At 41.8% G+C, this 15,339-nt stretch overlaps 1 protein-coding gene across 9 annotated transcripts in view; it reads left to right on the top strand.

The window, feature by feature from the left end:
• The window catches only part of USP39 (ubiquitin specific peptidase 39), a 29,397-nt gene extending 14,654 nt beyond the window's left edge, over positions 1-14,743 (top strand). For all 9 annotated transcript variants that reach the window (XM_007175341.2, XM_007175340.3, XM_007175343.2 and 6 more), the window contains 6 exons: positions 501-568; positions 1,318-1,506; positions 6,201-6,343; positions 11,465-11,600; positions 13,302-13,388; positions 14,235-14,743. In XM_007175341.2, the coding sequence (XP_007175403.1) occupies positions 501-568; positions 1,318-1,506; positions 6,201-6,343; positions 11,465-11,600; positions 13,302-13,388; positions 14,235-14,282 (671 nt within the window). In that variant the 3' untranslated portion in view covers positions 14,283-14,743. The remainder of the gene's footprint in view (positions 1-500; positions 569-1,317; positions 1,507-6,200; positions 6,344-11,464; positions 11,601-13,301; positions 13,389-14,234) is intronic.
• The last annotated feature ends 596 nt before the right edge of the window (positions 14,744-15,339 follow it).

The following is a 15,339-nucleotide window of genomic DNA, read 5'->3' as shown; positions in this document are numbered from 1 at the left end:
AGATGAGGCTGGCCGCTCTATAGATTCGCAGACCTTGAGTCTCTGTGTTTCTTAGCATCCAGGTTGGCTTAGCACTAGCTAGACATTTTTCATGAATGCCAAAAATAACTCTTAGCTTAGAGACTGCTGAACCAGGTGAATAATTTTGGAGACCTAATGCAGTTTTCTTCTTTCTGTGTTCTGATGGTGTTGCTTTCTTCATGTGGGATTGTGGCCTCATGCTTTTTCTATCACATAGCCCTGCCACCTCTTCAGGTATCTTCAGCCTGTGCGCCCCATCTCTCTTGGGAAGAAGATAGACATAAAATAATTATTTACACAAATACTTATAAAGGTATAATTTAGTGGTATATGTTACAAAGGTTCTTCTGTGCTTAGTGAGAGCTTTGGGTCTTATGCTGGAAGATGCTGGTTTATTTCAGAAATTGAGGAGTTAGGACTGTATTTTGGAAATGCTTTCCAAACTGACAGAATTTGCATTTTGATTTCTGTTTGTACAGCTATTGTGACTGATGTTTTCCAGGGTTCCATGAGGATCTTCACTAAAAAGCTTCCTCATCCTGATTTGGTGAGTGGCTTGAACCGAGTTTTGGACCGATTTATATCACCTGAGGGGATTTAGGGTTGACAGAGAGATGCTTGGATAACTGGTACAGCCTTTTGCTCCAGGAAGAGGTTCTACAGTACACCTGCCAAGTGGCACTTCCCCTAGGTTCCTGTTGCACCAGTGTGCTTAAGTTTGGGAGGTAGTGGTTGGCTATACAGTTGACCTTTGAACAACACAGGTTTGAACTGCACTGGTTCACTTATACATGGATTTTTTTCAATACATAAAACTACTACGTTTACGTTTAGCGGTTGGTTGAATCCGAGGATGTGGAATCTGTGGATATGGAGGGCCAACTATAGGACTTGAGCATCCGTGGATTTTGGTATCCAAGGCAGCTCCTGGAACCAACCATAGATACCGAGGGATGACTGATTTCAGTGTTCTGGCCACTGGGTGGTGCTGGCGTGTTTTTTCCAGAAAGCTCAGATAAGCTTTCTAGATCATCTAAAATCTAGATGAGTTTTTAAAAGAGTCTGGTAAAGAGTCTGGTATTTAAATAAAATCTCTCTGAAGATGGAAGCCCGGTTTTTGCATTAACCTAAACAGGTACAACTGCACGTGAAAGTGCCCAGTCTCTTGGGCACCCCTCTTGGTTCACTTCAATATTAAATGAAGTAAATGTAACAGAAACATCGTTTCTTCCCACCTGTGGTGTTCTCCACTCTGCTCACACTCCTTCCCTCCTTTTGCTTCTCCCTCACTGCTAGCCAGCAGAAGAAAAAGAGCAGCTGCTCCATAATGATGAGTACCAAGAGACGATGGTGGAGTCCACGTTTATGTACCTGACGCTGGACCTTCCTACTGCCCCGCTCTACAAGGACGAGAAGGAACAGCTCATTATCCCCCAGGTGCCGCTCTTCAACATCTTGGCCAAGTTCAACGGCATCACTGAGAAGGTAGCCCATTAGCACACCTGCCCTGCTGATACCCCTTTCTCTCTCTTGACATTTTTCTTTTTATACTTGGAAATTGCCACATGTATGTAATGCATTTATTTTAAAGTGTATTGTGTTTATTGAGCCTCCCAGACTTCCTGATGTTTCACCCCCACCTCTTAACTTGAGTTACAGTGCCTCTGGGTAGTATGGAGAAAGGAAGGGGGTATTTAGGATAGTAGAAACTCACAAAAGTACGAAACTCCCGTCTTCTAAAAAACATGACATCAGTATTAAAGTGGAAAAAAAAAGAACGAAAATACAAATACAATGAAAAAATTTATTCTTATTCTACCATCGCTCTGCATCAAGTGAAAGGTTTCTTTTTATCTGCTGAGTTAACCGTTTCTTGGTTTAATTCCCTTCTTCATCCTAGACGAATTTAATCCTTTTTGATTCTTTTAAACTTTTTAACTTTGGTTCTTTTTTTTTAACTTGATGCCTCATTCCAAACCCTTTCTGCTCTCTTTTTTAGCTAAGGTTCATTGGTTTTCAGATAGTAAATGCCCATTTCTCCCCCCCACCCCCATCCCCTCCTCTCGCTCTCTCTCACACACGCACACGCACATGCACACGCACACGCATAGAGATAGGTAACCTAAAATATCTAGCCTGTTTCTTAGGCTCATTTCATTTTGAGGAGGCAAGAGACCTTGGGGCTCATCTAGTTCAGTTTATTTTATTTGGTTTTAGTTTATATTGGTTTTAAATGACAGAGCTGGGGATTTTTTCATCTGACTTTTTCAACTATGCCACATGGTCCCTATTATTACTGTTTGTTCAAATTTAAGTAATATTAAGATTCCCATGGGCCTTCAGTATTGATTTAAACTTATTGTTATTATAATATTACTTAACTTAGTATAAACATCAATGTTGGTATAAGCTTTTTATACCTACAGCTTTTAAGCATGTATTAAATTATAACAAACTTTTATACAAACAAAACTTTGAAACCAATAAAATTGGTTAATAGTGCTCTTGTAATGTGAGTTTAGCTAAAACCTTGCTGTGTGAATGGGGTACTGATGTCCAGGGTGAAATCCTTCCCCCCAGTATTTTCTCATAAATTCCAGAGAAACCTTTTCAAGTTAGGCCATGACATCATTTAGGTGTTAAATCTGTCTATCCTTCACTACTCTGAGATAATTAAAAATAGTGCTTCTTGATGTCAACTTGTTCATAGACACAGATGTGGACAGTGAAATCTCTTGGCATTTACTTGATTAAAAATTTTTCTTTGCTTTTAGCACAGTATTTTATTTCAGTCACGCAGAGATGAGTTACTTCATATCACCAAAAAGACATTTTTTTCCAATAGTGATTATACCCTTAAATGATCAGAAATTTACTTAAAAGAAGGTGTGGCTGTGGTATGTGTGCTAGAGCTGGAAAGTTTTTATTTCTCCAGCGCTGTCAGGTTACTCATCATGTGGCAAGGGAACTTAGTTTTTTAAAAAGTAGCGGTTCTATGGAGATACAATTCACAGCACCTTATAATTAAGTTCAGTGGTTTTTTCCTACATTCACAGATCTTTGCAGCCACCACCAGAGTCAGCTTTAGAACATTTTCATCATCGATGTTTTTTTATCGCCCTTTAGTTATCATTCCAACCCTCTTGTCTCCCCCAGCCCTAGACAACTGCTAATCTACTTTCTGCCTCTATAGATTTGCCTCTTCTGGACATTTCATATAATATGTGGTCTTTTGTGATTTGCTTCTTTCGCTTAGTATAGCGTTTTCAGGGTTCATTCATGTTGTAGCATCTATCAGTATTTCATTCCTTTTTGCGGCCAAATAATATCCCATTGTATGAATACACCACATTTTGTTTATTCATTCATCAGCTGATGGACGTTTGGAGTTGTTTTCACCTTTCTGCTGTTATGAATAATGCTACTATAAATACCAGTCTACAAGTTTTTGTGTGGACATGTTTTCATTTCTCTTGGGTGGGTATTGGGGAGTGGAATTGCTAAGTCATATGGTAACTCTTATGGTTAGCCATTTGAAGAACTGCCAGACTGTTTTCCAAAGTGGCTGCACTATGTTATATTCCTACCACCAGTGTATGAGTGTTCCAGTTTCTCTACATCTTCACCAATGTTCGTTATTGTTCATCTTCTAGATTATAGGAATCCTAGTAGGTGTGAAGTGGTATCTCAGTATGGTTTTGATTTGTATTTCCATGATGACTAATGATGTTAACCTTTTTTTCATGTGCTCATTGGACATTTGCATATCATCTTTGGAGAAATGTTTATTTAGATACTTTGTGCATGTTTAAAATTAGATTATTTATCTATTTATTATTATTGAGTTGTAAGAATTCTGTATATAATCTAGATACCAGTCCCTTATCAAATGTATGATTTGCAAATATTTTCTCCCATTCTGTGGCTTGCATTTTCACCCTCTTGATAGTATCATTTGAGGCATAAAAGTTTGAATTTTGTTGAAATACTGTCTAGTTTTTCCTTTATAGTGTGTGCTTTTGTTGTCATATGTAAGAATCCATTGTTAAATCCTAGGTCATGAAGATTTACTCTTGTGTTTTCATCTAAGACTTTTGTAGTTTTAGCTCTTACATTTCAGGCCTTTAATTCATTTAAAGTAAATTTTAGTATATGGTATAAAGTACAAGGTCCAGCTTTATTCTTTTGCATATGACTGACTGTCTGGTTGTCCTAGTACTATTTGTTGAAAAGACTATTCTTTTCGCATTGAATGGTCTTGGCACCCTTGTTGAAAAATCATTTGACCATAGACACATGGGTTTATTTCCGGACTCTCAATTCTATTCCATTGACGTATATGTCAAGATCACAGTCTTGGTTATTACTGCTTTGTAGTTAGTTTTGAAATCAGAAACTGAACCCTCCGACTTTGTTCTTTTTCAAGATAGTTCTGGCTATTTTGGGTTCCTTGCAATTCCTTGCACGTTCAAATTTGAGGATCAGCTTCTGGATTTCTACAAAGAAGCTAGCTGGTATTCTGACAGGGATTGTGTTGAATCTGTAGATTAGTTTGGCGATCATTGCCATCTTAATAATAGAAGTCTTCTGATTCATAAACATGGGATGTTTTTCTATTTATTTATCTTCTTTAATTTCTTTCAACAATGTTTTATAGTTTTCAGAGTATGTTTTGAACTTCTATTAAGTTTATTCCTAAATATTTTATTCTTTTTGATGCCATTGTAAATGGAGTTGTTTTCTTAAGTTTAGTTTTGGATTGTTAATTGCATGTGTGTAGAAATACAGTTGATTTTTGTATATTGATTTTGTAGCCTGCAACCTTGCCAAACTTTTAAAGTGGATTTCTTAGGATTTTCCACATACAAGATCATGTCATCTGCAAACAGAGATAGTTTTATTTCTTCCTTTCCAATCTGGATGCTTCTTATTTGCTTATTTAAGTTTTATTGCCTAATTGCTCTGGCTGGAACCTCTAGTACAGTGTTGAATAGAAGTGGTAAATGCAGACATCCTTATGTCATACCTGATCTTAAGGGAGCACACCCAGGCTTTCACCAGCAAGTATGATGTTAGCTGTGGATTTTTCATAGATACCCTTTACCAGGTTGAGGAAGTTCTTTCTATCTGTAGTTTACTGAGTGTTTTTCTCATGATAAGGTGTTGGATTTTGTCAAATGCTTTTTTGTGTCTAATGAGATGATTGTATAGTTTTCGGTTATTGCTATTTATTGCCTTATTATTTTATTAATATGAAATGGTATATTACATTAATTGATTTTTGGATGTTAAGCTACCTTTGTATTCCTGGATAAATCATACTTGGTCATGTATAATTGGTGTATAATTCTCTGTTGTTGTTTATGTTGGAATTGGTTTGCTAGTATTTTGTTGAGGATTTTGGCGTCCATATTCATAGAAATATTGATCTGTAGTTGTCTTTTCTTGTGATGTGACGCTCCAGAGAGTGATGGTGTCATTGGTATTTCCTCTCTGATTATGATTAGTCTTTCATTCCTATCTCTTAGTTTTTACTGTACTACATTGTGTTTGTGTTAAGGAAAAGTAAATATATGTTCACTAGCTTTTAAGCCTCTTGGGCTGAGGAGAATGTCCGGGGCCCCCACCACTCCATCCCCTCAAACGTGCTGAGTGAGGCCTCAGTAAGTGTTGCCCACCAGATCGCACTTGACCCACCAGTCTCGGGGCCTTTGAGGAGGAAGGAACGTGGGATGTCAGTTGACAGCTCTGCTGGAAAGCCCTCAGTGATGAGGGGCTCCTCTCTGCCTCATAAGTGCCTGTTCCACAGTGCATGCGTCTAATGGTCAGGAAGCTCTTCTTTATTTTGAATTAAGTGAGACTCTCATGGTTTTTAAATTCTGAGCTTTTAGCAAACCCTCTTTTTCACTTGACATTTTTGTTTTCCTTATAGAAAGGAATATCCATGTTACTATGGTTGGAGTTCAACAGTATGATTGTGTGCTGGCTGAAATGCAGCCCACAGTTGAGGTATTTTAGCCGTAGCTAAACAGCTATTCCTCAGCCTTGTAGGTGGTTTCTGGGATCAGGTGTCTTCTGAATTCTACATGTAAGGCAAAATTATATTAAAAAACCCAAAACAAGCCAAAACAAAACTCATGTCCCTGCTCTAATTTGATAATTTTCTTTTCTCTCTCTAGGAATATAAGACTTACAAGGAGAACTTTCTGAAGCGCTTCCAGCTCACCAAGCTGCCTCCATATTTAATCTTTTGTATTAAGCGATTCACTAAGAACAATTTCTTTGTGGAGAAGAATCCGACTATTGTTAACTTCCCTATTACGTGAGTGTTCCCCTCCTTCACTTCCTCTTAGGGGAGCATGAGCTTGAATTTCTTTTTATATCTTTGTGCCACTCTTAGTTTTGGACTGTCTTAGTTGGAGATTGCAAGGCACCTACCTACACTACATAAGTTAAAGGTTTTTATTGGAAGGATAGAGATATTTTAGGGGCCTCAAAGATGGATGTTTCCCTGGCGGCAATTCCTCTTTTATCTTCTCTCCTGTTGCTTGCTGGGAATTGTAGTCTTTCAGTAAAGGGAAGAACAATTGGTAAAAGTAGGGTAGGACAGGTAGGATTCTCCTGGCTTTGAAGATAATCCTGAGCAGTTAGTCTGTCCATCTGTTTGCTGGTCATTGCATCTTGTATGCTGTAGTTAAGGAGGGACAGTGGGGATGACTCTAGATTTGTCTTGCTTTCTTGGGGCCCTACTACCTTATTTCTCCCCTAGAGGATAAAGTCTGAAATGTGTTAAGTTTCTCCCTATTGATGAGGAAGGTATACATTTTGATGTATAGTCTTATTTTTAATTGACCATGCAGTTGTCCTTTTGCAAACATTTATGAGTGTTCTAATGGGAAATTTGGAGGAGTCGCAGAAGGCTCCTGCAAGACCCTTTTGGGGGTAGACAGTTGGTTTCCAGTTCTCAAGCGACATGGTGTTTCACACTCTGAAGATGATCTCTCTGAGAACCCGGAGAAGCCTGGTGGCAGGGCTGGTGGGGAGAGATGTGGGTCTGTGTGTGGGCGTTTAGATAAGGTAAGAGCGGAGCCCTAAGGTGGTTTCTTACTGAGAACGATTTGGATGGATGGATGATAGGATTACCATGCTGTAATAGCTCAGGAGTGTGGTGTTTTTAAACCTTAGAAAGTAGTTTGGGAGCTGTAATGGGCAAATGTTCATCTTCTTCTCTGTCTTTCTACCTCCATCGCCTCCATTTTCCAGATGCCCAGACTGTTCTAGGACTGCCAGTGTTCTCCTTTGAAAATAGTACCGGTTATTATTATTTTTTTTAAATAAATTTATTTATTTTATTTATTTATTTTTGGCTGTGTTGGGTCTTCGTTGCTGCACGCAGGCTTTCTCCAGTTGCAGCGAGCGGGGGCTATTTTTCTTTGCGGTCGCGGGCTTCTCATTGCGGTGGCTTCTCTTGTTGTGGAGCACGGGCTCTAGGCGCGCAGGCTTCAGTAGTTGTGGCGCTCGGGCTTAGTTGCTCCGCGGCATGTGGAATCTTCCCGAACCAGGGATCGAACCTGTGTCCCCTGCATTGGCAGGCGGATTCTTAACCATTGCGCCACCAGCGAAGTCCCAGTACCGGTTCTTAATTCTGTGTAGTGTTTAAGAGGGTAGCAACTAAAATTAAAGAAGTCTTGAGTTCTGTGCTGTCCTAGCCATGTGGCCTTGGGCAGGTCATTTGCATTTCTCTCCTGGATTAAATGAGAAGCTTGGACTAGATGAGCCCTAAAGGTCCTTCCAGGTGTAACATTTTATTGTTTCTGGTACCATCATCACCAGGACTCTTGAGAACAGTGGGGGGTGAGGAGAGAAAACCTTTGTAGTTAGGATTACAGGAGAACTTCTTTTTCTCTTTTCACACACTTTTCATCCTGTTCTTCTCTAGTATCGTGTTTGTGTGACAAGTAGAATGAAATGGGGGGACGTGAAAGCCAGCTCTCTGCCAACTTGCGTAGGACCACAGAGAGGCTTTCCTTGAAAGTCTGTGTGTATCAGGGTTTTAGTTCAGAACTGGGCTTTTGTGAATTGCCACAGTCACCAGTTTGTTCCTGGAAGGAAGGAGCGCCCTTGACTCCAGGGCAGCTCCAGAGGAAGGACTATGTGTTGGTGGTAGTTCCTGCTCAGTCACCACAGAAATTTCCTTACTCCGGCAGTTTATTTTATATTGGACCTGGAGTATGTTTATTTTACCACCAGTTGCATTTGGATTTTTGGTAACTGTGACTTCAGTAGTTTGTCTTTCAGAAAGCTTTGGAGAAGTTGAGAAAAAGATTACATCTCAACCAGTCAGCCTTTTAGAGAACATCAAACTGTGTGACTGATTCTGGAAACCTGTACTTTAATTACTTTGTGCACTGTCATTACTTTTAGACTAATATGGTTCTGGGTTAGCCAAGGTCCCTGCTTCTTGAAGAGGACCCTTATCAGACCTAATTCTTCTCCTGTGTTTTATTCATAACACATCTTCTTTTTACCAGAGATTGATCAGACTTGCAGGGATTAGGGACCCTCTGCTCATTTGGAGATAGGGTTTCTGGAGCACAGGTTTCAAGTTTCACTTCCAGCCAGTTAGGTGGTCTCAAAATTGGACTGCTCCGATTGGCGGTTGAGTATGGTTTGCTCCGTTGACTGTTTTCTAAAACAAAATGATTTAACATGTATTTATTCCCTTTTGTCACTTAAACAGTTTCGGTTCAGTCATGGAAACTTGAGTATAAATACTTCTGAAGATTTCTCTAGGACTCATTCAGAGAAGTCTGAACAGCCGTTGTTAAAGCTGAGAAGACAATACAAGAAGTCAGTTTTTGGCAGCCGGGAGGCATTTCTAGAGCTCACATGGGTTTCCTCGGACTCATATCTAAATTTTCTTTTATCAGTGACTGTTTAGGGAATTCCGTGGTGGTCCAGTGGTTAGGACTCAGCGCTGTCACTGCCGGGGCCCGGGTTTGGCCCCTGGTGGGGGAGCCAGCATCCCTCAAGCTGCGTGGCGCAGCCGCCAGAACAAAACAAAACACCCAACAAAAAGCAACAACGAATGTTTGATCTGTGTGGGACACTGTCAGTCTTTAGAAATAAATAGCTATCATGAACACACAGAAAGTTACATAATATAGTTAGAACAAAGTTGTTTATTAATACATGGTTTGCATTGAAAACTTTTTGTATTTTTGGAGAGATAATATATTCATAGTGTAAAATTCAAAAGGAGATACATATCTGGAAGTGACCACTGGATGTGACCGCTATTAGCATTTATTGTAAATCCTTCCAGAGATGACATTACTGTGTTTTGTGTTTTGAGTGGTAGCACATCAGACAGTTCTACAGAGATTAGAAATAGGATATAATCTCTCTTATTCTACATTGTATTTAAATTTTTATAAATATTTGTAGGCTACAGAAGGTTATATTTTTCCTGAAAATAGTGTAGTTAGCATTCTCTTAATATTCATGTTGGGCTTCCCTGGTGGCGCAGTGGTTGAGAATCTGCCTGCCATTGCAGGGGACACGGGTTCGAGCCCTGGGCTGGGAAGGTCCCACATGCCGCGGAGCAACTAGCCCCGTGAGCCACAACTACTGAGCCTGCGCGTCTGGAGCCTGTGCTCCGCAACAAGAGAGGCCGCGACAGTGAGAGGCCAGCGCACCGCGATGAAGCGTGGCCCCCACTTGCCGCAACTAGAGAAAGCCCTTGCACAGAAATGAAGACCCAACACAGCCAAAAATAAATAAATAAATAAATTTAAAAAAAAAAAAAAAAAAAATATTCATGTTAACTGTCAATCTACTTCCCTATTTAGCTATTTGAAAGATCTTAGTAATTGTCATGTAGTCTTCACAGTAAGCATTTATTATATAGCTCTTGACTTCGTAATAACTGGTGTACATGTATATACTTCAACTGACAGAATTCAACAAATAAAACACAAAAGCAGGTTTTATTCTAAGTACATCAAGAATGTTTCTCTATATTTTAAAAAATGAATGCTCAGGTATTAAAAATAAATTTTATATTTCTAAGTCCCAGTTGAAGGAACCTAGTCAGTAGTTTCTTTTGGCAACCGGAACTGAGAGATTTGGAAGCTGTGGGGTAGCCAGTGTGGGTTCCATAAAGGAAAGAAAGCTGGGTGGGAAAAGAGTAAAGCTGATGTCAAAGCAGAAAAGAGGGCAGGTAGCTCTCGGATCTTGCTGCCTCTCCAGTGCTTGGTTTCAGCTGCATTTCCTAGTCTGAAACCCTTGAATAAATACCCCTTTTGTGCTTAAGCTACCTAGGGTGGATTTTTGTTACTTGTAACCTTTTGCTTATTTAACTAAAAGAAAAACAATCAAATAAAGAAGCAAGGTTCCAGAAGATCAAAGAAAAAAATAAATCGGGTTGATCTGCCTGGTTTGCCATATTGAAATTGTTACAGTGATTATATACAATGACAACCCACATGATCATGTGATCAGACTTTCATAGCCTAAGGCCAGAGACCAGGTGTCCTCTTGACACTGCAGCTACAGCTGATTCCCAGATAGGGCAGAGGGTGAGGAGGTTACACTTGTTCTCATCTCAGAGGAGAAGGTGACTCTCATTCTCATAGAGGAGCCCTGGGTTATGTCACCTGCTTAAACTCAAACACAGCTCTGAGGTGGCAGAGCCCCGATTCCAGATCAGATCTGAATGACTCCAGGCCGTGCACTTTTGACGGCTAAGCATGCTTTTTTTTAGATTTTTAAAAAATTTATTATTTATTGATTGGTTTATTTATTTCTTTATTTTGGCTGTGCCGGGTCTTAATTGCAGCACATGGGATCTTTTTTGCTGCATGCGGACTCTTAGTTGCAGCATGCATGCAGGATCTAGTTCCCCAACCAGGGGTCAAACCTGGGCCCCCTGCATTGGGAGCATGGAGTCTTACCCACTGGACCACCAGAGAAGTCCCTAAGCATGCTTTTATTTTTTACTTTTTATTTATTTATTTTTTTAACATCTTTATTGGAGTATAATTGCTTTACAATGGTGTGTTAGTTTCTGCCTTACAACAAAGTGAATCCGCTATACACATACATATATCCGCATATCTCCTCCCTCTTGCATCTCCCTCCCACCCTCCCTATCCCACCCTTCTAGGTGGTCACAAAGCACTGAGCTGACCTCCCTGTCCTAAGCATGCTTTTAAAGTGTGCTTTTCCCATAGAGCCAGTCTTTCCAGTTTGACTCATTTTTATGGCAGATTATATGAATTTCCACAAACCTGGGCTCCCATGGCTCTTCAAGCCCACCTAGATCCAGGGTCCTGAAATAGGGTTCCACAGCTTCACGGCCCATTTGGGTAAGACAGTTAACCTCTACAGGGCTAACCTAGTAGGCCTTGTCGGATCTTCACTTTATTTTCATCATCATCAGAAATGTGGATCTGAGAGAGTACTTGTCTGAAGAAGTACAGGCAGTGCACAAGAATACCACCTACGACCTCATCGCCAACATTGTACACGACGGCAAGCCCTCTGAGGGCTCCTACCGGATTCACGTGCTTCATCATGTGAGTGGGGCTGACTTCTCATGGTGCAGTGGCAGGAGCAGGTGGGGTTCCTTTGGCATTTCAGAGGGCGCTCCTTTCAGTTTGCTCTTCTTATCCTTGACTTTGGGATTCTGCAAGTAATAGAGCTGACAGTGGTCAGTTTAAGGCAACGGTTCTCAATTCTGGCTGCACATGGGACTGCCCTGTGGGCAGATTTTTAGACTCCTGACACCTGGGCCACCCCAGGCCAGTTACGTGAGAACAACATAATTTGTGCCTGTTGGTTTTCAACTGGGCAGAGGCCAGGGATGGTGCTAAATATCTCACAGTGCACCGGCTGCCTGCGCAGCGAAGAATTTTCTGGCCCAAAGTGTCAGAGTTAAGACTGCATTAGATTATCTGGAGGTGGGAACCAGGCATCATGATGTTCTAAAGTTCCCAGGAGATTTCCAGTGTGCAGCCAAGATTGAGAAGCACTGTCCTAGACTAGAGCCTTACCACCTAAAGTGGAATCCTTGGACCCGCAGCACTGACATCATATAATAACTCATTACAAATCGCAGAATCTCAGACCCCTCCCACACCTCCTGAATCACAGTCTACATGTTAACAAGACCCTCTGATTGGTGTGAAATTAAAGTTTACAAAGCACTGTTGTGTAGGTTCCCTTTCAGCTAAAAAAATTTTGTGAATTTGCTGAAAATGGCTGAAACGCGTTTAAGCTATATTTGGTATCACACAGCTTACTAGCACAGATTGTTCTAATTTGATTAGTCTTCTGGGGCCGTGGGTTTAATAATAACTAGCTCTGTCTATCAAGCGCTTTGCTGTGTGCTAGACAGTATGCCACGTGCTCGTGGATGTTCATCTCGTTTATATCCTTAAAACACACTTTCAAGATAGGTGTTAATACTGTCTTTTTACAAGTGAGGAACCTAGGCTCAGAGTTTGAATAATTTATCTGAAGTCAGTAGGATTGGAATTTGAACCTAGATATTTGGTTTTACCAGGAATAGGGACTTGATTATGTGATCCTGAGCTTTTGTTGTGTTTCCTGTTCTGAACTACTGGAATATCCAGAATATCTGGAATATATCTGTCTTTGGCATTTCTTAGAAGTTTGGATGGGTGAGGCTGGTGAGCTTCCAGAAGTGCCTCTGCCATAATCCAGAAACCTCTTTTCCCCCTTGTTTATGGAAGCATGAAGTAAGGTAGGTTTTGCGTATTTGCAGCACTGTTTTTTTAGGCCAAAAGAGACAGGTTAGTATGGTGGACAGTGTCCACCAAGGACACTTTTTCTTGACTAACTTGCTGTGTCCTCTGGGACGGGGGGTGGGAATGTCCACTTGTGGTTAACACTGCACCTCCTAAGTCAGTGTGTCTATTCCGTCACTTCTGAGCAGCAGGGATACATCTTAGGTGAGGAGTAGAGGGCTTCCTCTTCTTTCTCTTTATTGTCCTTAAAAGGCGTACAGTGTTTGAGACTCCATTGTACTTCAAGGAGTCCTCAGCAGGAATTGAGTTTGCCAAGGTGAACATCCTAAAAAGTCTTTAAATTGAATGATGCCCAGCAGAAGCCATGCACCCTTTTACGTTCAGCTCTTGCTGGGTGATGGTCTAGTGACTATTCTGATTTTTCTAGCTTTCAGCTGTGATCCCTTCCCTCTTACACCCTTTCAGTTTCAGAGAGCATACTAACCCAGCCCTTCGTACTCTCTGCAGGGGACAGGCAAATGGTATGAATTACAAGACCTCCAGGTGACTGACATCCTTCCCCAGATGATCACACTGTCGGAGGCTTACATTCAGGTGGGTTGGCCGCAGACGCCACGAGCACGGAGGAGATGGAGTGTGGGTCCAGGGAGAGCAGTGATGTGGGCGAAGGCACGGAATGGGGTTGAGTTAGGTTGGGCGCCTTTTGACGTGCACCGGGGAGTGTGGTGGGACCAGATTATATGGCCCTTAAAGCCCAGGAGTGATCTTCAGGGAAGAGAAGGGTGGAGAAGCATGGAAGAGTGATGAGTGAGCAAGGAGGTTCTGCTAACGGTGAGCCAGGTTAGTTTTGCGAGTGTGGGGTCTGGTTTCAAGGAGGAAGAGCCCAGAACCATCCGGGCCGCCAGCTAGGAGTTGTCTCTGAAGCTTCCCCAGCCCCCCGGGCAAAGTCAGCACTCTTCGTGACCCCACCGCACTGTCTCCTGTCTCCGTGGAGCACCAGCTGGACTGGTTTAACTGTCCTCTCCACTGGGTTGGGAGGTCGTGGAGTAGAGGATCTTTGTCTTCTTTTTTTAACTGTCCTAGTATCTGCAGAGAAGGAAGACTGAGGCTAAGAAGATGCTATAGCTTTGTAACAAAGGAGGGAGACGCTGCTCGTTCCAGAGATCACTCTTTCCTTGGGGACTTTGTCTAAAGTTGCAGGTCTGACTATGAGTCACTTTTTAGCAAAGGAGTTTGGAATGGGAAGAGAAGGATGGGTAGAAAAGTGACAGTTGAATGAAAGGGAATTTTCTGAAAGATTATGAGTTAGTTTCAGGGGACTTAGCAAATACACAAGTGGGCTGATAGTTTGTCCATTGCCTAGTGCAGATTTAGGTACTTGATAAATATTTGTGGACTGAATGCCGGCTCCTAAATATCTATTGTATTCATTTCTTACAGATTTGGAAGAGGCGAGATAACGATGAAACCAACCAGCAGGGGGCTTGAAGGAGGCATCTAGAGCTTTGCTCCCAGGGGGCTTTGGCTGAAGATGGAAATACGAATACTGAGCACAGGCTGATGGCCCAGCCCCTGAGCCAGCCCAGGTTTTATGTGTCCTGGTTCACACCAGAGCATCCCCGGTCCTTCTGCCTAGGATGGCTCTGTGCTGTCACTCAGCTGGTCTTTGATCAATTTATTGTAGATGGATGCTCCTTTCTCCTTCCTGTCTGTCTCCCTTCTAGCAGGCCAGGACTCTTTTCCAGATGTGTGTAATTTATTTCTGAATAGCTGGGAGTAGCTGAAGGACAAGATAGTTTTCTTCTAAGCATCAAAGCCTCAAGATTATAGGAATTAGAGCTTGAAACCAGTAACACCCTTCTTCCATCATAGGTAGATAGTTTTCTTATAGTTCTCTTCATTTCTTGGTGTGTGTTTTGGTATGGATTAAATATTTTCCTGTTTTTAAACCAGCCTCTTGTTTCATATCCTTCCCTTAGGCTGCTGCCTAAGGGGAGGATTTAAAAAAAAAAAAAAAATCCTCACAATCTGTCTACCCTATAGTCTGTCATCCGGTAGACGTCATGCTTGTCTCTTCCTGTCAGCCTGTGGGTGGTGTGTCAGTTTAGGATGCATTTATCTCTTAAGTAACAAAATATCTGACTGAAAGAGATAAATTATTATTGGGCTTAACTAGAAGTCTGGAGGTGGGTGGTTTCAACCTGCGGTGCAGGGCTGTGTGAGGAAAGAGGGAGGGAAGGAGGTAGGAAGAGCATCTGACTGCAGTGCAATTCTGAGAACCTCTCAGCCAGGCCGGTGGGAAGCCTGGAGCACGGAGGAATCGAGCAGAAGTGGTTTTCGGCAAGCTCATTGATTAGGAGCTGCCTGGAGGAAGGGTGGCCTTGGCCTGGGCACTGTGGCAGACCTGAAGATGTGGGAGATCTGAAGATACAGCCGTTGGTGGCCGTCAGTCAGCTGAAGCGAGTTCTCTTAATGGGAGGTAGGAGCCGTGCACCTCTGGCTGCCACCCTTTGCTTCTGGGACCAATACAGTCATCCCTCAGTAT

This window comes from Balaenoptera acutorostrata, chromosome 12 (genome assembly GCF_949987535.1).
Source record: "Balaenoptera acutorostrata chromosome 12, mBalAcu1.1, whole genome shotgun sequence".
Taxonomy (NCBI): domain Eukaryota; kingdom Metazoa; phylum Chordata; class Mammalia; order Artiodactyla; family Balaenopteridae; genus Balaenoptera; species Balaenoptera acutorostrata.
The sequence above is the reverse complement of the archived record's forward strand: the minus strand, read 5'-3'. Positions and strand labels throughout refer to the sequence as shown.